At 37.4% G+C, this 24,772-nt stretch overlaps 1 protein-coding gene across 2 annotated transcripts in view; it reads right to left on the bottom strand.

Moving 5' to 3' along the window:
- PIEZO2 (piezo type mechanosensitive ion channel component 2) overlaps positions 1–24,772 on the bottom strand; it is a 294,412-nt gene that overhangs the window by 224,585 nt on the left and 45,055 nt on the right. For both annotated transcript variants that reach the window (XM_050321408.1, XM_050321398.1), the window contains exon 2: positions 17,124–17,219. In XM_050321408.1, coding sequence (XP_050177365.1) covers positions 17,124–17,219 — 96 coding nt within the window. The remainder of the gene's footprint in view (positions 1–17,123; positions 17,220–24,772) is intronic.

A 24,772-nucleotide genomic window follows, 5' to 3' on the forward strand; every position in this document is an offset into this window, starting at 1 on the left:
ATTTGGTGTCTTCTTCAGCACTTCCTTTACCTTGCAAACAGAGGAAAATTGTTTCTCTTTTACTAAGCAGAGAAGTTGTTAATATTAAAAACAAACCTGAACCTCCTACTGAGACTACATTTTATTTTCTCTTTTTTTTTTTTTTTTTTTTTGACAGGAGCATCTTGTGAACCAAGACAAACATGTGAGGCTTGGTTTGTGACCAGCAAAAACACATATTCTAAACATCAGTGGACTGCAAGTATCCCTAACTTTTGCTACTGGTCTCAAAGTATTTACATAGGACTTCAGCTTGATTCTATTGTATTTTTTACTTAGAATAAGAGACTAAAACTGACCAACACAAACCTCCCAATTAGAAGACCCACTGTGAAATATGCAAAGTCACACAACACAAGGAACAAAACAGCCCCTACAAGAAAAATTCAAGGCACTTTCTATATTCCCTTCTCTCACATGTGGCTGCACATTAGTGATTTTAAGTGGACAAACCTTTCAAAGTGGGATGACTTTACAGAAAAATCTATGTCTCATGCCATCTCCTATGGGGCACTTAACACAAACAACCTAAAAAACCCAAATGCACACCATCTATAAACATCCAGTTGGAAGCATCAAAGCAACAAAAAGCATCCTTTCTAAGTGATGAATTTGATGATCTCAACAATATCTCGTTAGTAAACTCTCCATGGCAGAAAGTACATTGGCCTATGAGACCACACAGCACCTTACACAATTTTTTTTCACCCTATTATAAATAATAATGAGCTATAATAGCTTAGAGTTTTTTCCAATCTAAAATATATATGACCAACCCAAATAAAAACATAGGGCTACATGCAAGTATATTTGTCATAGTGGTGGTGATGGGTGTACTACACCTTCTGGAACAGTCTAACATAGACGACTTCTGGACAAGAGCATTCAAAACAGCAACAGCAAAACAAAACACAGTATTAATGCCTGCCTAAAATAAGGAGCTGGAGATCATACCATAATGAGAGTATTTCTACAAATACAAAGTAATTTAGTTTAGTGAGTATGGAGGGTATTCACAGCTAAAACAATAGACTAAGAGATCCTCTGTTCTCCCAAGCTCTGTAGTGTGTGGTTTTCTCCTTGCTCCTGTGCATGGTGAATGGCAAATGGCAACCCCTCTCTGTCTTGGAGAGTGTCTGTAGTGCAGAAAACAATATATTGCAAGGACAGTTGAGCTAAATTTCAGAGAGAAGCTGTAAAAGTTGCAGCAGCAGTGTAGCAGAGTGACCGACACTGCATTTTGCCCAGAGCCAGACTGGCTCCAGGACCCAAGATAGCCATTTAACTACTTAGTATACCTTTACACCTCAGTGCAGCTCACTCAGTACTAATTTGATGTTCTGATAACACTACAGCTTGCAATACTTAAAATTATAAAAGACTAGAGACAAGATCTGAGAAAACTGAATGAGGGGTGCATTTTCTGCTATCTAGGATCTACAGGCAACCAATTTTATTTTGGTTTTCCTTTCAGATGCCAGTATATGCATCAGAAAAAAATTTTTAAAAAATTGTAATAAATTCTAGTTTCCACTTAAAAGCAAATGTTCCCACTATGGACTCAAGCCTTCTACCTACTGAAGGCTTCTGTTTATCCCCTTCTGATTGTACTCAAGCAGACTGGGAGCTGTAAATAGTAAGCAAAAACCATAAATTAAATGCAAAGACACTCATAGCTAATGCAAAAAATAACATCTAGCACATCTATTCTAAACCAAAGCGCTTTTAAAGAAGATTTTATTCTGTGTTATAAACTTACATGATGGTAGGTACCATATGATCAGATTCAGGTTTACATGACTCTTCGTCATCACATCCTCTCGTGTTTCTGAACTGGACCTACTCTAGTAACAGTAATGGACCAACTCAGAACACTCTGGTTTTTATAATACTGCCTATAAACTAAGGATTCTGCAATTTTATCATAAAAATATTGATCTATACATTAATAATTTATGTATAAACCCTATTTTTACAACATTATTTAGAAATCTACTATACTTAAAATTAAATTCGCAAATCCAGAAGTTTTTTGCATTTGGTTTTCTGAAGGAGCATTTAAAAGTGTTCCACTAGCCCACTTTATGCTTTGAATTTTGTAAAGAAAGATTCTGTGCTCAAGAATATGCTAGTAGTAATTATTTAGGTACAGCACCAACTTTCTGGAGGGGAAAAAAAAAAGGCATCTTCAATACTCCCCATCCCCCAAAATGTTCATCATAATTTTTATTTGCTATTTCTTCACTTTTAAAGGTGTTTCGTACTGCAATCTCTTCAGACCTATTTTTTTGTTGAAAAATATACAATTAACACTGCAAGGTCGCCCCACTAGAGAACTAATACTTGCATACCACCTACAATATGAAGCCAGCCTGTACTCAAACCTATTGGATCACAGTATCATTAACCTAAAAGTCAAAGGTCCATCCGGGATAAGAGTGTTCTTTTCCCCAGCTTGGAGTTCCGCTCACCAGTGTGCCAGAACACAGTGACCCCAAAGGATGTCTGCTGTGTATTTCCTGTTGTTTGTCCAAAAAAGGGACAAAACCCTGCAACTACACACAGTTCCCAACAGTAGCTAGAGAGGAGGACAAACAGTGCCACCTTGCAGAAGTAACTTCTCTACCAAGCTTCTGATCTTGCCAAAAAGCAACTGCTGAAGGGCAAAGCTGCATTCAAACCAAAACTCCAACAAACAAAACAAACCTCAATGGCAAATGATTCTTCAAAAAAAAAAGTTCCCTTTTCAAAAGCTCATTTTCCCCACTCACCCCAACACTTCAATATGCATTAGGATCAGTGAAATTATGCCAAAAGGGACAGTATGCCCCATTCAAACAAAACTTTAGTGTTAGCAGTATCCAACATAAACTTTGTGACTTTGCACAACATTCTTCCACAAAATAAACTCAAGCCACTTGCCAGTAATAACCTATATATTGATGTGGTATTAAGAGAAACTTGGAGGCTTCAGTTGGGAGACAAACCCTCAACCAACCACTAATTGGTTTCTATGACGTGATTCATACTTTAGTAATTTCCCAGAATTTAATCACAGGGCACCCAGAAAGATCAATTAAAGAACAGGCTTAGAATTTTTTAGAGCCCTGTGTGAGACAGGGGAAGGCAATGACCTCAGCAGCTTTGCCACAGAATTTTATGAATGAACAAAGAAAGGATTTAAAAGATAAGTTTAACTAACCTTGCGTTTCCTTGCAGACCCATTCATTGTTTTTACAAAGGAGTGAGTTTTAAAAAGAAGGAAAAAGTGAAGGATTGTGTGTTTTAGCTACTGTTTATTTTACAACTTCATTTACACATGACCAACCATTCTGTGTGTGACTTGAAGTGCTCCATCATTTTTTGCTATATTTTCTTTTGTATCTCTCTCAATAAAAAAAAAAGGGGGAGGGGGAACAGAGCAGGAATAAATTTCCTTAGATTCTTGAACAAGAATAATATCACATTATCAGAATGGATAGTACAGAATTCCTCTTCACAAACAGCCACCCCCCAAAAAATTATCATCCTTCTTAAAATGGACCTAACAACTTTTAATGTAAAGAAAATTATAATGTTATTTTGGACACACAATTCTAGGATTTCCCTTGTCTCTTCATTCATTTTCAAGGTTCTTTATCCCCACAACTTAACACAATAAAACCTGTGCTGTTCCCCCTTTCTGCTTTTTACTATGAATTTTTTTTTTATAAACTGAATGAAAATAATAGTAAAATGCTGAAAATATTCTTCTCAGTTCTGAAAAAGTTTTGAACAAACTTAGCTAATCTGATTGGTTTTACTTGTTAATGTTATTCTTCTGTGCAAATTTATAGAACATAATCCAGACAAGTACTGCATAGCTGTGATGAAAACCTCATTCCCTGCTTTTCTGGTTTTTTGTGGCAACAGTTTTTGTTCTGCAAAAAGCTCTTCTTCACTGAGGGTTATCAGAGGAGATTTAACTTATTTTCCTGTCCAAGTTAAGTGAAACAACATTATACTGAAATGGCTCTGAAAAAGTGAGGATTTCTTAAGATCCACTAAATCCTGTTATGATTAATTAAAATATTATTTTAGTAGGAAAAACACTAAATGCATCACTTTGGTGATTCACAAGTCCGTTACAAGACACCGTCATACAGCTCAGCACAAGAAGACTTTCAGTATCTTGAGATTCTCATAATCCTCAGATGAGGGCAGTGACTATAGGGATGCTAGGAGGGCATTGAGCACTGTAAGTAGCTCCATTTTGCAAGAATAATGAAACATTATTGAAGACTAGTGGATATTTGAAGGAAAAGAAGGATAGCAAAAAGGCACTGATAGCCAAGCGCGCTTGGGTATAGGAAAACCAGATTCAGGTCTCTGCTCTGAATTAGAACAGGATGTTAACAAATCTGCTAGCGGGGAGGAGGATGTGTTTTAAAGTTCCCCACTTCATCCGGAGGCAGAACAGAAGCATTTGAGTAATGAGAAACTGCACACCTAGAGCTGCATCTGCACCAACAGCTTCATTTTCAAGAGTTCACAGCTCCCTCTAAATCACATTTAGACCAGAGTTTAAATGTTAATTATGGAGCATGTGCATATTAATTTTCTGCTTCCTTCTCTCTGAGAGTAATGGGAATGCTTTTAAATGCCTTTTGTTTGGTTTCTTGTGGACTTACTTAGTTTCTTAATATATTACAGGGCACTTCCTGCACTGCTAACAGAAGCAAATTTCCCACTGCTAGTGGGAGTTTTCCCTAAGTAAGGTCAGCAGATTTGGACTCAGGGGAGTGAACTGATCTTCAGGCTTTGCTACCCTGAAGATCTAGCAGAAAGCAAAACAGATATCATTCTTGTTTAGAATCTGCTACTGTATTGTATCCTTCTCAGCCACATCATCCAAGACAAACAGCTAGGAAACGTTTTGCTGCAATAATCCTTTCAATTAAGGCTCCCATTACAGTGAAACAGCTGCTCACTACAATACATCTTTGTCATGGAACTATTTATTTCCCAGAAAACATTTCTTCAGTTAAGACAGATGCAATAAACCAGATCCACGGAAATAGCAGAAATCAAAGCAGTGAGCAAAATCTGACCAGTTGAATATCCTTGAACTGAAAAAGGGGGTGCTTTCTATGAGGGCACAATTTATTCCTCTGTGTTGACAAAAAAGCCCACTCGATTTAAAATATGTCTTGTATCTTACTCTCAACATAATGTTGATGAGCTAGAACTATCAGGATAAGCCCTCACACATACATCATTAGAAAGAAAAAATAGAACACTCCAAAAACTTCTGTCCTCCAGCTAATCAGTGGTGTTCGTGTGGACCTATAAAAGCCTTTTGGAAGGCCTGCATAATAAATATTTGATGGATAACCTCTTGCTTATTGAGTTAGATGCTGCTCTTGGCATGTAAAGACAAATGGATCAGCATCTTATTACTACCCCCTGCTCCATACATACATGCTCACACCCCGCCTCCCAGCCTGCTGAATGCTCTTTGTTTATTTTACTAGTTAAGTCCAGCTCACATTAACTGTCACTCAAATATAAACAACAGTTACAAAAAGCATTATCATTAATAACTTAATACAAGCTTTGTGAGAGCTTGCAAAGGAGCAGTTTTCTTGCTGAAAACTCAGTCCCTGCAATTGCAACCCCATGCAGTTTGCCTACGTTTCAGACAATGGCAACAACAGGAGGAGGAGACTTTTTTCTTCTCCTACATGTTCCCAATTATTTGAAAACCTTCTTGTCAACTGTGTCTCTGTTGGTGACCAGTTACTGCTAGAGAAACCAGGGAAATTAAAAGAATCACCTTCCAGTCACATGATGGATAGACTATAAGGTGTCCTAAAGGCAGAAGACACTAAGAACCAGCATTATCCCTGTAGTTGGACTCAATAATCTTAAATGTCTGTTCAAACCTAAACGATTCTATGATAAGACCAGCTCTGTATTCCTGTCTTCAGGCGTGCGGTCCAATCCAGTATTCACTCTTTGCCCATAGAGGCCTGACAAGTCCTCAGGCTGAATGTAGTGCCACATGTATACAAATTACAAAGATTCTTGTCTAGACACAGCTGAAGATGCCAGGGCCTGTATCATTGCAGCAGTAAATGATTTCTCAGAACAATCAGAAATTCAACTGATGAACTGTCAAGACTTTGCTACCTAGTTCTCCTTTAACTCTTAAAACCTTTGTAAAAAAAAGCAGTTCATAAACAGTATCCATGTGTTGCATCCTCCTAGTTTCTTGTTCATTCCAGTTAGCAAGGGTAGTTCTGTGCTCATGAAAGGAAAAAAGCAGTGGGAGCACAGGTCACTGCACTAGGCAACCAAGCAAACATACCTGTTAAATCACACAACTAATAAGGAGAAAGAAAGGTAGATTATTTCAAGAGAAGAAAAGAAAAATAAAGGCTGCAGTACTCTTATAGTGGAAATTGTCTTTGTGGCTTACTATGACATGAAAGTGCAGTGTTGATCTACAAAGAATTAACATCAATCTAGACCTCTTCATGAGGCTGTCCAAATTCCTGGGTATTTAGACTCTGAATTCAAATCCGTTATAGCCACAGAGGCATCCACAGGAAGTCAGGCTTAGCTATGAAATCTGATAAAAGAGGTCTAGTATCTACCAATTACTGTACTATAAATTAGCCGGTATTATTTTCTGTCATAATACTCTCCTGTCAAAAGGTGTACATACACATCCATGTGTGAGGATGAAATTCAGAATAAAAGTACAAAAAAAACATGCTCAGCATTCAACTTGAGGAACTAATCAGGTACCTGGCTTGCTGAACAGAACCTATTTGAAATAAAAAGGGGTAGTGTGAGAACGAAAAACACAGAGGAAAAAGAAAAATAAACTATGTATGAATTTTAAAGAAATAGTGTTTACCTCTACGGACAAATTTCTGGTATAACTAGAGAGTAATTAATAGAAAAAAAAATGGTGCCAAGACACTACAAAGAGAAGTAATGCTAATGCTATCACCTGCTTTGCTGGTTAATAGAGTCCAAGGCTCACTTCTTAATGCTTCTTCAGACATCATCTGGTGTGGTAGATTCGGGACACAACTTACTGTAGTGTGACTGCCTTCCAACAAGGCAACAGCACTGGAGTGAATGTGAACAGCTGCACTTCTTTTAAAAAATTTCACAATGATTTCATTAGAATTCCTCTCACCTACAGGTCAGTCATAATAATAAAAACACATACCTAATAGTTTAATGGCTTTTTTGTAGTCTTCCTTTAGGACAGCACAATAAAACATGGTTGTTTCACACACAGTGGTATTAGAAAAGAGAATAGGGAGGCCCAAAATGTGTTTTATATTCTTCCTACTCTCTTATTTTCCAAACCTAAACATAATCCTCTAAGACAGCTTACAGTTTTTCAGACTCTTGAACGCTTGAAAGCAGTTCTGATGACCACAGTAATGCTCCAAAGTCTTCCAACATCACTCATAATCTTAACCAAATCACCAGGAAGCTTCAAGGCAGCGACTGTTCATTTGGTTGTTCATTCAATGTAAAATAACCCTCCTGAAATTACTTTACACATGGACAGAAAACCTCTGCAAATCATCTCACTCTTACCGTTTACATACAGGTTTGCCGGAGACATTGGGTAAATTATTTGGATAATGTGGGTTTAGAGGCATTGGTTGGGTTATTCTACTTTCCACCATCACAGGTTTTGTTCTGGTTCATAAAAGGATCACTTCCCACTTTGAAATTAGATGGGTCTTTAGGCTTACTATGTTTATTAGAAGCTGAAACCTAGAAAACTATCAATGGTCCACCGTGCATATGCAATCCCTGGATGTTGTGCCAACATCCTCATTTAACCCAGAAAGTCCTTCTCCTCAAATATCCCCTAGTACAAATCCAAAACAATTATTTCCCTTTTCAGAATGACAAAGTAGGAAAGCTATTTTAAGATAAATCAAATGTGCTGCTTCTTTCTTACTTGAGTACATTAGCATCCTTCTTTGTTTGAGTCATCACACAGTCCTTATCTGGACTCAGTCTAAATTGACCTTATCAAAGTATTATCTAGGTTGCTTAGCATAAACCTCATTTTAGAACAGATATTTTCTTTTAATCCTTTCTTTTTCCAGTTGCCTCATGATATTTATTTACTCTTCTCTTACAAATATATTCCAAAATTTGAAAAATACAAGTTCACAGGAATACATATGCGAGAGCATTTTCCCGTTTCTTTCCGTATTTGAGCTAGTATTTTCATTCTTCAAGCTAGGGTATCAAATGCACTTTTGGAGGGAGATGACACAGTCTTTAAAATTTTAGCATTTAAACTCCTTGGGTCTTCTTCCTCACATACAATTGTTTTTCTAACCTCTTTCTCAGCAGGTACTTTAGCCTTTGTCTCTGTGTTTAACAGTATTGCCCTGATTCAAAATTGAAGCACACAGTCCTGTCTAAAATTTGGGGCATACACAGATGATATTTAATTCCTACTTCATCCCTATTACTAGCCACGCTTTTAATTATTTTACATTTGTATGGATAAACACATTTTTATTCCTTGTTTCAGTTTCCTTTGCAGAGTTCAACTCTGCTGGACTTCTAGCAAATTCTATTTCATCTGACACTTCTTGACCTCTAAGATGATTCCACTTTTACTCACTCCTTGCAAACTCTCTATTTATTTTTATTATTAAATTTTATTTGTGGGAGTTGTTAGTTAGCAAGTGAGTCTGGAGTTCACCCCTAAAAGCCACCAATGCTTAAGATGGGAGTTCTGGAAAGATTGTTGCATTTCTAACTAAAAAATGTCACCACATCCAAATGCTTGAGGCTCTTCAGTCACTATCCAGTTTCCCTAATCTTGTGTTGCACTTCAGGTTAAGAAAACCTTAAAGATTTTTTTTTTGTTAATTTTGGATCACAAGAATAGTGATGACTAACTCTCTCTGACGTCCTCAGTCCCTCCAAACCCAATTTTAAAATAACACTGCTTCTTCACAACTCAGTAATTGTTAGAGGAGTTGTTTACATTAGGGAAAGAGTCAGCTGTACGGTTATTAGGATCATTCATCCTCTGATTTATGGTAGAACATAACAATTGCGTGTTGATTTTCTCCTCTAGTATTATCTGAATCCGGTCAGATCTTATCAACCTCTTACCTCCTTCCTGAAATGTAATTTTGACTTCTAAATTACTCTGCTGTAGATGTAGATTCAATAATATCCCTCCAATTTCTCTACAGTCTCCTTACTGATTTACAGAGCCAAGAAGCCACAGCACTGTAAACATTTTCAAGTCCCTTTTATCTTTACATCATACAGTTTTTGACAGAGCCCGATCAGGACATCTCAGAATTGTCACAATGAGACTTTGCTGCCCCAAGGACTGGTCCATTCCTGCTGCAGGGAAAACAGGGCACAACTTGGGTGGAAGGTCATGCTTGCTGCTGTGCTGTGCAGGCCTGAGCAGCAGAAGTGTTGGATCTCACACTGTCACACTCCTAGCAGCCAGCCTGGCTCTCCAAAGCACTGTCACAGCTACAGCAGGGAGTAGAAGGGTGCTCAAGGAAACTATCTCCTTTGCCATTACAAGCCCTTGACACCAGGACTCCTCTGCACTCAGAGGTGTATTTCAAATGTGAATTCTGAAGTGCAAACAAATAAGGCACATAAAATTATAAAATTATGCCAAAGACCATTAAAAAAATTAAAAACGACAAAAAGAACCCTAAGACTTCTGAATCATTTACATGTGAAACACTTTAAAATAAAAAAAAAAAAAAAGAAAAAAAGAAAAAAGCAATTTAACTCAGAAATTCATGCTTCAGGAAGAAGACAAGAGAATAGATTCTTAAAGTTTGGTTTCACTGGCATATCCAGCAACACCCTCTATCCATCACAATCTGTACCTACCTAATCAGTATTAGAACTGCAAGACTACATGACGCATACTCAATCATATTCTACAGCCTAAGATGCTGTTATTTTTATATGATTTTGTAAAACGCATTTTCATAACTTCATTATTTAATTCAATTTAAAAACATGCCACAAGGTTCATTCTGAGTTTAAAATCCTTTCACAACCACAGCAAGCCTATGTCAGATCCCAGATCTGAGAATGAGAGAACACTCAGGAAGGCACTCTTGTCAGTGCTCAGCTTCACAGCTGGGCCTAAAGCAAACTTCCTGCCCTTGTCTCACTCCAGCTCATGGCAGAAATTTCTCCTTACACCTTATTGATGTTAAATAGGAGGACTTCTAGCTCATAGCAAACTCTCCTAATCTACTATATTGTTTCTAGATTAGATATCTATTTCTGCACTTTCACCTTCCAAATATAACAATAAGAAAAGTTTTATTTTGCACATACTTCCTGAGAAAGGAAGAAAGTGGACTAATTTTCAATTATTTTGAAAAAGAAGAATACAAAGAACAGCTAGAAGAGTAATCCTCACAAGCCACAAAATGAAAAATTTTTATTATTTATTTGTTGCATGTAGTTTAATGAATTGGGGGAGGGGGAGGTGAGTAAGGAGGTTTTCAGAGTTACTGCCTAGAACAAAAATTCTTTATATTTGTCTCTAAATCACTTCTCTGTGAAATAAATTTGCATTTACCTGTACCTTGGGATAAAAAGGAAGCTTTGTTTTGACTCTAATTCTTTAGTCACTGCTAGAGTTAAATTAAACAATGTTAATTAAATTATGTCATATTCAGTCTGAAGCTGACTGTCACCAGGGCAGGGGACAGGCTTGGGATCAACTTAAAACATTAAAATAACCAAAGAAATCACTTCCAGATCAAACCAAAACTTATATTTTTCCCCTAAAACAAAAGTTACTCAATACGTAAGGAGAAATATGGCTTTAAAATAAATTCAGTAATACAAAAATCTAATGCAGCTATAAATGTGCTCAGCTCTACAATTAAAACAGTTTGTAATAGCATCAACCCTCCTTAAAATGGCTTTTTTTTCCCCCACATAATTTAAGATTTCCACCACCATCCAAAAAGAACTCCACCAAAAAACCCACATCAGTCTAATTGAAAACATCTTATTTCAAAACCCTCTGAAGAATTTTTGTCCTCTGTACCAAGAACTACTACCCTTCTTTATATTTGAATCTTTCCAAAGAGCCAGATCATTGATAACCGTACCAAAAAAATAGCCCATATCAATTACTTAATTGCAAGCTAAAATAAATTTCTAGTTGTTTTCTCCTCCTGATTTCTGCATTCTTGTCAAAGCTTTGTTTGCAAGTCTTCAATCAACACACTGCTGAGTTTCTGCCATACCCAGGTCCAAAAACATTGCTAGCACTCATATAAAACAGAATAATGAAAATGAGTGGCACAACATCTAATCAACCACCTACCATGAATCCCTGCTTACAATTTATTCTCTGGAATCCAAAAAGTAAAACAGCCCAGAAACTGGACTCTACATTCTCGGAGTGGAATATCCCATCTGGGAACAGCATTACAAGGCACAAGTATTTTTTTATCATACACAACAACTTAAGACAGGTACGATATTCGTGTACCCCACACTCCCTGTGCAGTGTTTCTTGTGAGATCACTTTCCCTTAGTTAGAGGGGGTTTTAACTCTTTTCATAAGAAAATGTTTTCATCATAAATAGTGAGACAGCACACAGTATCCATAACAGAAATGTCTGCTGGTTCATAAGGTGCAAGAGGATTTCTGAAGGTAGTTAATGTAAAGGTATTGCTTCATTTTCACTCTTACATTGCTAAAACTTCCATTAATAAGTACTTCTTAATAAGTACAAATCCAAATTTGGCCCACTGATATAAGTAAGTAATATGCTCCACCGTTCACTCCCAAGAGAATACCTTACAATGTTGGAAGTGGAGAAACCTAGCTGAGATGAAGTGTCTTGAGCCAAAGCATGTTTATGTAGCAGCCTGGCACGTCTCCAAAAGAAAACATCCCCAATCCAGTAGAAATCCCATTTTTTTACTGCTGAAAAGCATTTTCACAGTTATAAATATATCTTCATATGGAAGCTTTCTGTTAGTACAAAGAAATTCAGTAGTTTCAACGATATCTCGAAGAGTTCTGTCACCCCCTTGAACTAAAAGTACCTCCTTAGACTCAAGCAAAGACTTGTAGGTAAAGACTCATAAAAGACTTGTAAGCTTAAGATGCACATTCAACTGAATTTCTATTCAAAGCAGGCAACAGAAACCATGCAAACAAGTCTTTCCAAAATCAAAACCTGTATTTCCAACCTACCAACTCACTATTTATACATATAATTTAAGAAAAACAGAAAAGCCCCAAATTAGCTACATGATTTGTGTTTTCCATCAAACCCTAATAAAAACATTGTTGGGTGGTGAAAATTATTAGAGCTAGCTTATATGGAAAAGATCAAAAATTTTAAGGATCTTTTCCACAGCTTTGAAACAGAGAAAGTCATGTAATATTGCAAACATCAACATTTCATAATAGCAGGCATGAAAGATTACTCCAATGTATCTGTTAGTGTATACATTAGGATGTTTCATTTTTTAATGTTTTGTTCTTTTTGATCTAGCTTAAGTAAGACACTCACCACTACTAAGACGATTTTAATAGGACTAATGAGGGAGAGGAATTCTGATCAACTCTCAAAATCAATGATTTGGTTGGTTTGGTTTGGGTTTTTTAAGTTATTTTCAAGTGATTTCTACATTTATGCCTTGGATAGCAGTTCATTCTGAAGCAATATTTGGGAAATTTTGAAAAGCTAAAACTGAATCTTTGTCAGAGCAGTAGATTCAGTAATATAGAAAGTATTTTTCTTTTGTTCTTTTTTTTTTTTTTACTGTAAACCTCTTAACCATGAATCTTTCAGTGCAAGATTTTACAATTAAGGGGTTAACCATCTTTTTTCTCTTTCATGAGTATCACATAAAAATACTCACTTTAGCTACTTTTTTTGTTCAGAAGTCTTAATACCTCACAGTGTAGATGAGGTCTAAAATTATGCTTCTAATTTAATATTTTTGGACTCAGTGGAGGCTTAAATGGGCAACTCTGAGGACCACCATGAGAATCCTACTTCTATTCAGTAAATATATATAGGCTTACTCAATTTTTAACTTGAACATCTGAATTAGATGTCTAAAGTCAGATGCTTAAAGTTAGTGATAAACTCATGGAAATGAGTGCAGTAGAGTGTAAAAAGATTGTTAGTAAAATAAATACGTTATAGCCACATAAAACAGTTATTTAGTAGTGTAAAAAGCCATTGACAGGGCAAACCTATGTTTTAGTACAAGCCTTTATTAAGGATGAGGACATAATTACAGTAGACGTTAGACACGAGAAAAAAAGAATCACTAATATAACAATCTCACAATCAAAGACGTTAGAAACTAACCTACTGCACAGTTTACTGCATATCTGCATATTTGTCATCACCGGAGAACTAGGTTACTGATTTTAGAAATAGTTCACATAGGAAAATGTTAAGATCACATGGCTTCACAACACACACAAAGAGGTAAATGCCTCAAAAGCAGTTCCCATTAGCAACCCTTGAAAATTTGGTCCAATCAAGTTTTAAATTACTCCTGTAGACCAGAAATGTTACTTGCAATGAATGCTTTTTTCACAGTTCTTTCATGAAGAGTAGCATATTTTGCTGTTTAACCAGATTTGTAATCTCTGATTTCAAGGATTATAAATAATAGACAGAGCTGAAGGAGAGAGTTAATCAAATACATTTTCATCTGCACATAAAAGCTCTGGAATATCTTTTCCCTTGTTCAGCCAGCTTCATGGACAGTTTAGCAGCATTTCTGCAAACATGTTCAGCTAAATTTTTAATAACTTAGCATTTCAATTCTGACTGAAGGAGATGTCTCTTATACTTCAAAAGAGGTCAGTATTTTACCTGTCAGTTATAACTGTCTTAAAACAAATATATGACACACTGGTAAAGACACAGACAGTGCCTTATATCTCCATGATTAAGGATTAATAGTACTTTAGCTTAGCAACTACACTTTTTAAGAAGATTAAATATTTGGGGGAGGTAAAAAAAAATTACTTATTAAGCTTTAAACACCATCTGAACTATTTTAGTGAGCATGATATTTTTCCCCAATGTTTCTAACCTTTTTAAGTTTCTGACCAAATTTAAATTAATCTAGACTGACATCATCCATTCCAGATCAATTTCTAATTCTGTAGCCTGTAAAAACCCTTAAGCCTGGTGGAGAGAAGTTTCAGAAGTTCATTAACTGGAAAGTGCAAGGTGGTAAACTGAAAAAACAGATGGAAATGCAAGAGATAGGAATGTTGGTCAGAGATTGTGACAGAGGAGTTGAGTGAGTCAGGAGATGACGAGGAAAGAAAAGCTTAGTGGAAGAAGACCAGAAAACTCAAAAGAATAAAAGGACTTAATCAAAAGAAGTAAGATTTCAGGAAAAAAATAACAACTTGAATAAAACAGAAAGAGAATAGAAGATTCAAAAGTATTATTTGAGTGACAGAAATTAAAAGGGGAAAAATACAAGTAAAATATATAAACATATTGGGGTTTGTTGTCTGGGATTTGGTTTTTTTTTAAATAAACTTTGTTTCATTAAACTTTTGACTCTGTTTTACTGGTGGTTTGGCTGGTTTTAGCTAAAATAGCTAAAGATTTCCCCTTTCTTCTCCACCCTCCTGACATTTAAAAAAAAAAAAAATCCCTCAACACTTTCTAGAAAGATTCACCCCACACACACACACAATTAACACAGGTGATAGTGGCAAAATGTTTATATTCAGAAATACTGAATGTATGTAAGAAATTAATTCTCACAGACACATCACAACATGACATTCAGGAGAAGCTGTAATGCAATATGGGGAAACTATCCAAAGTCCTAAGAAAGTATTCTCCTCTGAGGAAAAATTGCTGCCATCAACGACGCAAACTAGATGACTCTATCAAATCACACACGAAGTAGACTAAATCAAATAGACTTTTTTAGACTCTAAAAGAAGAGAATTAGAATGTCTCTCCATTGCCACTTTTGGCATCTAGAACATAGCTCTGTTTATCGTGTCAATCACTTCTCCTGGCACGCACAGAAAGGGCAGCAAAAGTAAAAGACACAAAACCAACAGGTTAATTGCATAGTATCTGAGAAGCTACAACCAAATGTCCAATGAGTGCTCCTCTCTCAACTACTACCTTCAGCACTTCTAAGAGAAACTTTAACTCACAGCTGGACTGGTGTTCCATTCTTACACTGTCTTTGTAACTTACCCCTGTAAAAATGACAGACAGCCTTACCTAGAGTGGGATTTCCCACCTTTTTTGCTTATTTATTTTTCAGGACTGTTTTTCCTGGCTCCACTGGATACTTACACAATCAACATAAACTAAGCCCACCTAATTGGTGTGGATCCTTGCCAAAAGACAGTGAGTTAGTTTAGAGTGACTGGTAGAAACTGCATGAAAAATGTTTGGGGAAGCAGAGTGTACGAATTAAGGAATAAAATACAAATGCATAAAATCCAGCCTTCACCACTTCTGTACTGGGAAACTTTGTGAAGATGGTTTCTTCACCAAGGGGTGAGAGATTTGAATCCTATAGCCAACAGATCAGATCTCAAAAGCACCCTAATTCTCATCTGATTCCTTGCCTTGTTTTATAGCTCTGTCAAGATACTTCAACTGCAATTCATGAAGACTCCTAATATATATAATTAAGGTATAATTAAGATCTATCTCACTCCAAGCAATTTTTGAAAAACTGACTTTGATTTATTTATAACTTATATCCTGTTTAATAATAGCACCCTTGTTCAATTTTCTGCACTTCTTTTCCTTTAGCTTAGGTGTCAAAGTGGCCTTCTATGATGGGTGATGGCAGCAGTTGACAACAGACTAAGAGATGTCCATCTACCTAGACTTCTGTAAGACCTTCCATATGGCCCCCATGACATCCTATCTCCAAATTAGAGAGACATGGATTCGATGAATAGATTATTCAGTGGATAGGGAATTGGCTGGAAGGATGCAGCCAGAGAATTGTGGTCAATGGCTCTGTGTCCAGGTGGTGAGTGGTGCCCCTCAATGCTCTGCTTTGGGACCAGTGCTCTTCAGTATCTTCATACAGTGGCACAGACAGTGAGATCGAGTTCACCCTCAGCAAGTTTGCAGATGACACCAAGCTGAGCAGTACAGCTCACACTACAGAAGGAAAAAGTGCCATCCAGGGGCACCTGGACAAGCTTGAGAAGTGAGCCCAAGAGAACATCACAAGGTACAAGTCCAAGTGCAAGGTGCTGCACCTGGGTTAGGGCAATCCCACACATGAGCACAGACTGGGAGAGGAACTCCTTGAGAGTAGTTCTGCCAAGAAGTACCTGAGGATTCTCATGGATGAAAAGCTGGACACAAACCAATAGAGTGTACTTACAGCCTACAAAACCAATTGCATGCTGGGCTGCATCAAATGCATTGTGGCCAGCAGGGAGGTGATTCTGCCTCTCTAGTCCACTCTGGTGATACCACAAATGGAGTGCTGTATCCAGCTCTTAGCTGCTCCTTAGCACAGGAAAGACACTGACCTGTTAGACAGGGTCCAGAGGAGGGCCATGAAGATGATCAGAAGGCTGGAACACCTATCCTCTAAAAATAGGCTGAGAAAGTTAGGGTTGTTCAGCCTGGAGAAGAAGACCTCATTGCAACCTTCCAGTACCTTAAGAGGGCTTTTAAAAAGGAGGCATTATAAAAATGAGGGATGGCTTTGGGAAGGTTCTGAAAGCTCGTTTTTCATCCAGACCATGCCAGTATTCCAGGTGAAATAATGCCATAAAGAGGAATCCCTATTAGCACTATCAGAGAGCCTTGATGCACTTTGGGGCAAGAATGGTATCATGGTTGGAAGTCCTTCAGCACCAAAGCCAGCATATTGTGAAACTACATGGTCAGGAAACTTACAGTATTTATTACAAGTTAGATCAGTTAACGAGGAGAAAATGTTCAGGACTTCACCTTGTACTACACCAAGGCTTTTGCATGTACTCTGTTCATGATAGATTCTGAAGAATGAAGTAATGAACATCTTACCTTGCATCGTTGTTTTCGTGGGTTCTGAAAACAGAGGAATGAGCAGGAGGTAGATGAGGTAGACAAAGGAGAGCCCATTGTAACGGAAAGCACAGGCTGCAATGAGAGAAAACAAAAAGAACATATTGTTTAATCAAAGGAAAAAGAACATATTGTTTAATCAGCCTGGCATAATCAAATTCAATAGCACAAAGCATTTCCAATTTCAGTTTACTAACTAATCTTGCCAACTTTTCACCACTTATTTAAAAATTTTTACACAAGTATTTAAGTTTATGCTTTCAAAAAATCATAGAATCACAGAATGAGTAAGGTTGGAAGAGACCACAGTGGATCATTTGATCCAAGCTCCCTGATCAAGCAGGGTCATCTCAGAGCACATTGCACAGGATTGTGTCCAGACACTTCTTGACTATCTCCAGTGAGGGAGACTCCACAACCTCTCTGCACTCCATCCCAGTGTGTGGTCACCCGCACTATAAAGAAGCTCTTCCTTGTATTCAGGTGGAACTTCCTATGCATCATTTTCTGACCATTGCATTTTGTTTTATTGCTTGGCATCACCAAGAAGAGCCTGACTCTGTCCTCTTACACCTTCCCTTCAGATTCTTAGATATACAGATGAAGTACCCTCACACATCTCTTCTTGAGGTTCAACAGGCCCAAACCTCTCTGAGAGATGCCCCAGTCCCTTGATCACCTTTGCTGCCCTTCATTGGACCTGCTCCAGGAGCTTCATGTCTCTCTTATCCTGAGGAGCCCAGAACTGGACACATCACTTTAGATACAGTCACACCAGGGCTGAGTAGAGAGGCAGGATCACCTCCCTCGACCTGCTGGCAATGCTCTTCCTAATGCACCATTGGACTTCTTCAGCACAAGGGCACACTGCTGGCTCATGGACAGGTTTTTGTCTACCAGGATCCCCAGGTCTTCTCCACAGAGCTGCTTTCCAGAAGGTTAGCCGCCAGTCTGTACTGGTACATGGGGTCAATTCTTCCCCATGTGCAGGACCCTGCATTTGACTTTATTGAACTTTGGACAGTTCTTCTCTGTCCATCTCTCCAAACTGTTGGGGTCCTTCTGAATGGAATCATAGGATATCCTACGTTAGCAGGGACTCATAAGGATCATCAAAGTCCAACTCTCAGCCCTGCACAGAACAGCTCCAAGAATCACACCATGTGCCTGAGAGCATTGCCCAAACACTTCTTGAACTCTGTCAGGCTTGGTGCTGTGACCATTTCCCTGGGGAACCTGTTCCAGTGCCTGACCACACTCTGGCTGAAGAACTTTTTCCTAATATCTAATCTAAACCTCCCCTGACACAGCTTCATGCCATTCCCTTGGGTCCTGTAACTGGTCACCAACGAAGAGACCAGTGCCTGCTCCTCTGTTTCCCATCACAAGGAAGCTGTAGACTGCTGTGAAGTCTCCCTTCAGTCTCCTCTTCTCCAGGCTGAACAAACTAAGTGACATCAGCTGTTCCTCATGTGGCTTCCCCTCTAAATTCTTCACCATCTTTGTAACCTTCCTTCAGATGCTTTCTAACAGCTTGATGTCTTATACTGCAATGCCTAAAATTGCACACAGGACTCGAGGTAAGGCCGCAGCAGCACAGAGAAGGGCAATCACCCCCTGTATTTAATTTAAAGAAATTTACATAAGCTTCTGAAGTATTTTAACAGTACTATGTATTTTAAGTTTAGCAAAAGATACATTCAAATTATAAAGACTTTGTCCAGAATGATGGACAAGTTAGCTGTTACTTTCCTCATATATAAATTCATTCAAGCATTCTCCACAAAAATATATAGGGATACATAAATCAATATTTATGGGTTCCCTTTAAGAAGCTGTAATCTGGTTCATTATATTACAAATAAGGATTAGCAGTAATAATTAAGAAATATGAAGTATATTCAGATTACAAACTATAGAATGCCTGTTATCCTTACAATAACAGTCTTTAAATAATTACAGAGGTCTCTGAATTTTACTGTCATCAAATTATTTGCCCTTACACAGTTCAATTACTGAAAAGATTGTAAACTATCAATCAAAAAGGAACAGCAACTTGCAACTGGTGCTACACAAATTTTTCTAAAGAATTAAATTATTCTAGTAATTTTACCTACTATTTCCTTTTCTATTTTTAAATTTAGTGAGTATGTTTTCCTGAAAGTATCCATGTCAGCAGGTCATTACAACAAGTGCAATATTTCTACACCCCAGGCTCATCTTTTCAAAGAATGTCATGCATACTCTGTACTGAAAGAAGAGTAAATGGCCTTCTATACAAATTTAAAAAAATAAATAAATAAAAAAATCTGCAATTCCACTGTGCAGCAGATGTTGAAATATAAGACCCACCACCTTCAATTGTTCCTAAGAGATAAGCCAATTGCTAAGGAGTCAGGAGATGAATTAGCCTCTACATTTATTTACTCCTGGAATGTAACTCATATCAATTAAGTCTTCTCAACTATATCAAAACAACTCGATTTTGGAGGACAGATATAGTGTTAGTCCTGTCAGAAACATGTATTCCAAAAGAGAAGTTTATCCAGTCACCACTTCCTGAAATTTCATGGAGACCACGCTGAGAATGAGTTAACAAATTAAGCATTAATCAGTCCTCATCCTCATCACATCTGTTCACTTTAATTATAAATAAAAACATGCAAAGTCTCTCAATTAACAAATCCATACAGTAGCTACAATTTTTGTTTCCCAGGTTACCTGGGACGGACCAGCCTTGACGGAGAAACTCTGCATATACATGTCACATCTGCAGCTTGGTCAAGAAATATGTGAAATGTATGGGTTCCTGGCAAGAAGGAAGGATAAGGAGCACCTGTGCTCCACTTCTAAACTTCTATAATTTTGCCATCAGCTTTAAAAAAAAAAAAACAACCAAAACTGTCAAGGACTATAGAATCCATCAAAGCTTAATAGAGGGTTTTTCAGAGTGAAATCCAAAAAAAGAGCAGCTTCTTATTCTTACAGAGCCCATAAGAATTGTTCCTGTCATTTACTAAACTTTCTTAGTAGCCACAGCCTTTAAAGGCCAACTGAAGACTTACATTTACACTCCTAACTATAAAAAAACTGCAAGGTAAAGTAAATAGGACCTATCCCACTGGGAATTCTGTAAGCAATGATCAGAGCTTTAAAGTGAATGTACTTGAGAAGAGGGAGTCAGCCATGCTATTACGCACCAACTCTCAGGGTGCTCTGCAGAGGAGCACAGGATGTACAATGACCATTAGTGGCCTTCTTGAAAAGAATGCCACTAAAGAGGAAAGAGGACACTCCTGAGATCAGGACAAATCCATAAATCAACCTTTTTGTTTGTTTGGTTTTTTTTTTCAAAGTTTAATTTGGGGTGGGAACAAAATTTTGGCATTCGTAGGAAAAGGTACAATAGTGGTTTAAGGCTGATCTACATTCTGAAGGCTTTTCCATTTCAGTGGAAAGGATCAATGTTTTCAGTCATTCTGGTAGCAGAATAATAGTCCCATTATCCAGTTATTCCAGGGATTGTGTCAATCAGACGTTAATCATGTTAAACAGCTTACTTGGTTTCAGTGCAATATTATACACATTTTCCTCTTTCTTCAGAACTGAGCTTGCTACACTTCTTGTAGAGCAGCTAGCACTTCGCTTCTCAGTACAAAGGAAACAGCAGCTGTGTGCTTTAGATATCCTTCTTTATTAGCTAGATATCATTGATTGTCTCCCTGACAAATCTACGTCAAATATTTAGAATCTCTATTTATATAAAAGCATCCTCCAGCAAAATAGCAACCTTGGCTAGACATTGCCTCGAAAACCTGTATTTATTGTAAGCAGTTGCAAGAGCACCAGCAATATGTTTCTCAGAATTAATACATTAAACATCCTAAACTTAGCTGCAACATTTTTACTACTCCCTACTGCAGCCATTCCAATATTTTCATTTTGTGTTTATCTCCATTTGTCTAGTACATCTTGCTGGAGATATCAATGCCTTATAAAGTTAATGTGCAAGAGTAAAAAGCCATGACTGAATATATTTTTAGCAAGATAAAAAATTAGAAAACAGCAGCTGCACTGCATTTACATGTTTACATTGCACCGGATGGTTATTTATCAAACATATGTATGTATTCCTAAGTTCTGACACTCAAAACTACCTAGAACAAATTGCAGAGCATAAAATCAGCTTCAGTTTGTCACTGATACAACACCAAAGGATGATCCAAAAAAACAAATGAACTCATCCTCTGCACTCCCTCTGGCATTCAGCAAAGGTCTCCTTTTGCAAAAGAAGCTGTACACAAATGTCCATCACAGCGGAAAGTCCCATTTGAGGTCAGTGGAATTCCATCAATAGAAAAAGCACCTAAAAGATGAGTTTCTTGGCAAACCAGATGGTAGAGAAATTTCTGGGTATTTTGGTTACATTGGTCAGTTTGCGCTATCAAAAAAAATGTAATTTTAGCATTTTAGGCTTGTTATCTCTTCTTAAAATTGTCTAATCGATTAGCAAAATTAATTTCAGAGGAATTATTTTTGAACTTTATTTACCTCAGAATTTGCTGCTTTCTATTTCTAGAGCTGTGTACTCAACAGCTTTTTTTCCTCCACCACTACATTAATGGGACTATTAACAGAGATTGCATCTCCATTCAAACCTTCCCTTATGTATCTTTTTTCATACAAAGCATCTAGAAAACCCTTCAGTTTCTTAGTTTCAAAAGTATGGGTTTGTCTAAAGCAAACACTGAACAAAAAAGCTTAAACTGGTAAACATACCATACCCACGAAGTCCATACACACTTTCTGCTCTTCAGACTTCTTTTTAAACCACATTTATCACCCATTTTTCTAACAGTCTCTACTAATTAAACTCCAGAAATGTTATTTTCATCTCTGAAGTTGTGCTACTGTTCACAGTCCCACCATAACAAGTAATACACAACTCGGAAAAGGCATAAAAAGCAGAGCTATTGATATACAGAATTAGTGGCAAACCTAGCTTCTTTCTGGTATCACCTGAAGTACTTTGGAGCACCTTCCCTTAGATGTCAAGAAAAAAGCACTTTAGAAACATGTTATGACTGAATTCCTCATTCATAGGTGATTATTTTGAATATTTCTGGTTTAATGCATAAAGCATTAAAGTTATTGTGCAAATAATAATAATAATAAGTTATTGTGCAAATAATAATAATAAAAATAATGTCATCTAAGACAAAGTGTTTACTGAAGTCCAGGTAGACAGCATCCACAGCCTTTTCCTCATCCACTAGGTGGGTCTTGTGGTCATAGAAGGAGGTCAGGTTACTCAAGCAGGACCTGTCTTTCCTAAACCAGTGCTGGTTGGGCCTGATCTGCTTGTCCTGTATGTGCTGCATAATGACACTCAATATGATCTGTTCCATAGCCCTTCCTGGAACCAAGGTCAGGCTGACAGGCCCATTGTCTCCTTCCGACCTTTCTTGTGGATGGGTATTACACTGACCAGCATCCAGTAACCTGGGACCTCCCTGGTTAGGCAGGACTGATAATAAAGGGAGAGCTGCTTGGGGAACTCTTCCACCACCTCCCTCAGTACCCTCATGTGGATCCCATCCAGACTCATAGACTGGTGAGCGTCTCAGGAGATCACTACCTACCTCCTCCTGGATAGCTGGGTCTCTATTCTGCTCCCTGTCCCTGTCTGCCAGCTCAGGGATCTGGTTGCCCTGAGGATACCTGGTCTTACAGTTCAAGACGGAGGCAAAGGAAGCATTCATAGCAAAAAATGCAATAGGGGTTTAGGGCTGACCTCAGCCCTTTCCTTACTTTTGGTTACAACGTTTCCCTCGTCATCCAACAAAGGATGGAGGTTTTCTTGGCCCTAGTTTTGTTGTTAATGAGTTTGTAAAACTACTTTCTGTTATTTTTCACCCCAGTGGCCAGATTGAGTTCCAGCTGAAAGTTGAAAAATGCAATTTATTCTTAAGACAGATATGTACAGTATGCACTGTACAAAATTAAAAAGGAATCTTTAAAAAGACAGAAAATCCCGTATCACATGGCAGTATGTAACCTTATCCTTCTAGATTTTATTTTTCATTATTGTATTGTATGATAGCCAGAGAAGAAGGCCTTTGAAAAAATCTAACACTGCTTCTTAGACTCACTAGCAAGTATATACATGTAGATATTGGGTTTTTCCAACATCAGAATCCTAACAGCTGCTACATATTATTATTTCATGTTTATAACAACAGTTCTTCCTTCTACTTAAACAGGATGATTTGTATTTTATCTGTTAAATAAGAAATACTGGAAGGCAACATGAGTGGCAATAAGAAATCTGCAATAAGCTTGAACCTGGAAATGAGAGGAAAAAAATAGCCTCATAAAAGATGTGCTTAGTTTTATTCTGCAAAAATTTTAAGAGGTATTTAATTAAGAAGTGGAAACTACCTGTTCAAAAATACCAGCCTTCAAGAGTGCAGGCTTAGTACCAAAGGGCTATTGACTCCTCATTTGTAAGATACAATTGTGTCAAAAGCCCCAGCAACAGAAAATAAAAAGGAAGGTGAAGACAGAATTAACCATGCACTCACTATTTCTGAATTTATTTTACTATAAAGGCACTGTCATTAATGTTAACAGAATAATATGTTGCTTGTTATACCCTTTTCTGTTCAAGAACTATGCAAAAACATTTTTCTCCACATATTTCTGCTGTAGTCTTGAGACTATTACATATCCTTCTTAGCATTATCCTATCCAGACTCATGTGTGCTTTAGCATGAAAAGGAATTAATTCAGCCAACTACACTGAAGTAATGTGTCTTCTACTTTCAGCAGGATATTGCATAGTGTTTGCATCCTGTTTTAACAATTTTACAGCGGCAAGATTATTAAGAAAGGTATGCAATTATATTCTTCAAGATTGGTACCTTTAGACTAAAAATTTGAGTTAACTTTCATGCTTGTTTTTCCAGCAAAAAAAAATACATTCAGTGAAAATATTAATTGGAAAAAGTGGTGCTGAAAAAATGCCTAACCCTGAGCAGTCAAGGGCTGTTGGCTGAAAGACAGAGCCGATGCTGTTCATTCATTCTTGTACCCACATAGTCTGAAATAAATCTGAGAGCAAGAGGCCAAAACACGAAAGGGAAAGGGAATCAGTAGCTGAACGATCTTCAAAATTACTCAGTCTCCAGGAGGCCAAATGTCCAACTCAAAGTTGGGAGAAATCAGCACCAGATTCTTGTCTGTGATGCAATAATTTTTCATAGTTATCCCATAGTTAATATGGGATATTTTATACCAGCTATAAATTTAGAATTCTGGGGAAAAGAAAAAAAACTAGCATCCCATTCAGATGACTAAAGCAGGCTGCAGAAGACAGCCTTTGCTACCAACAAAAAACCAACCACTTCCCATAAGCCAGCAAGGTAAGTATTTCCAACAATGAGATACAGAGAGGAGAGATCAAGATTGGTGAGCAAAGTCTGTTTTACTCCTATTCATGCCTGCATAAAGCCTTTACGTTTGGTTATTTTTAATTTTTAGTAATACTCTCACTTAGTATCAACCAACAAACATAAGCAGAAATGGAAACAGAACTTTTCTCCTTTTTCTAATGGTTCATGCATGCA

This window comes from Myiozetetes cayanensis, unplaced genomic scaffold (assembly GCF_022539395.1).
Source record: "Myiozetetes cayanensis isolate MyiCay16 unplaced genomic scaffold, myiCay2020 scf1, whole genome shotgun sequence".
NCBI lineage: Eukaryota > Metazoa > Chordata > Aves > Passeriformes > Tyrannidae > Myiozetetes > Myiozetetes cayanensis.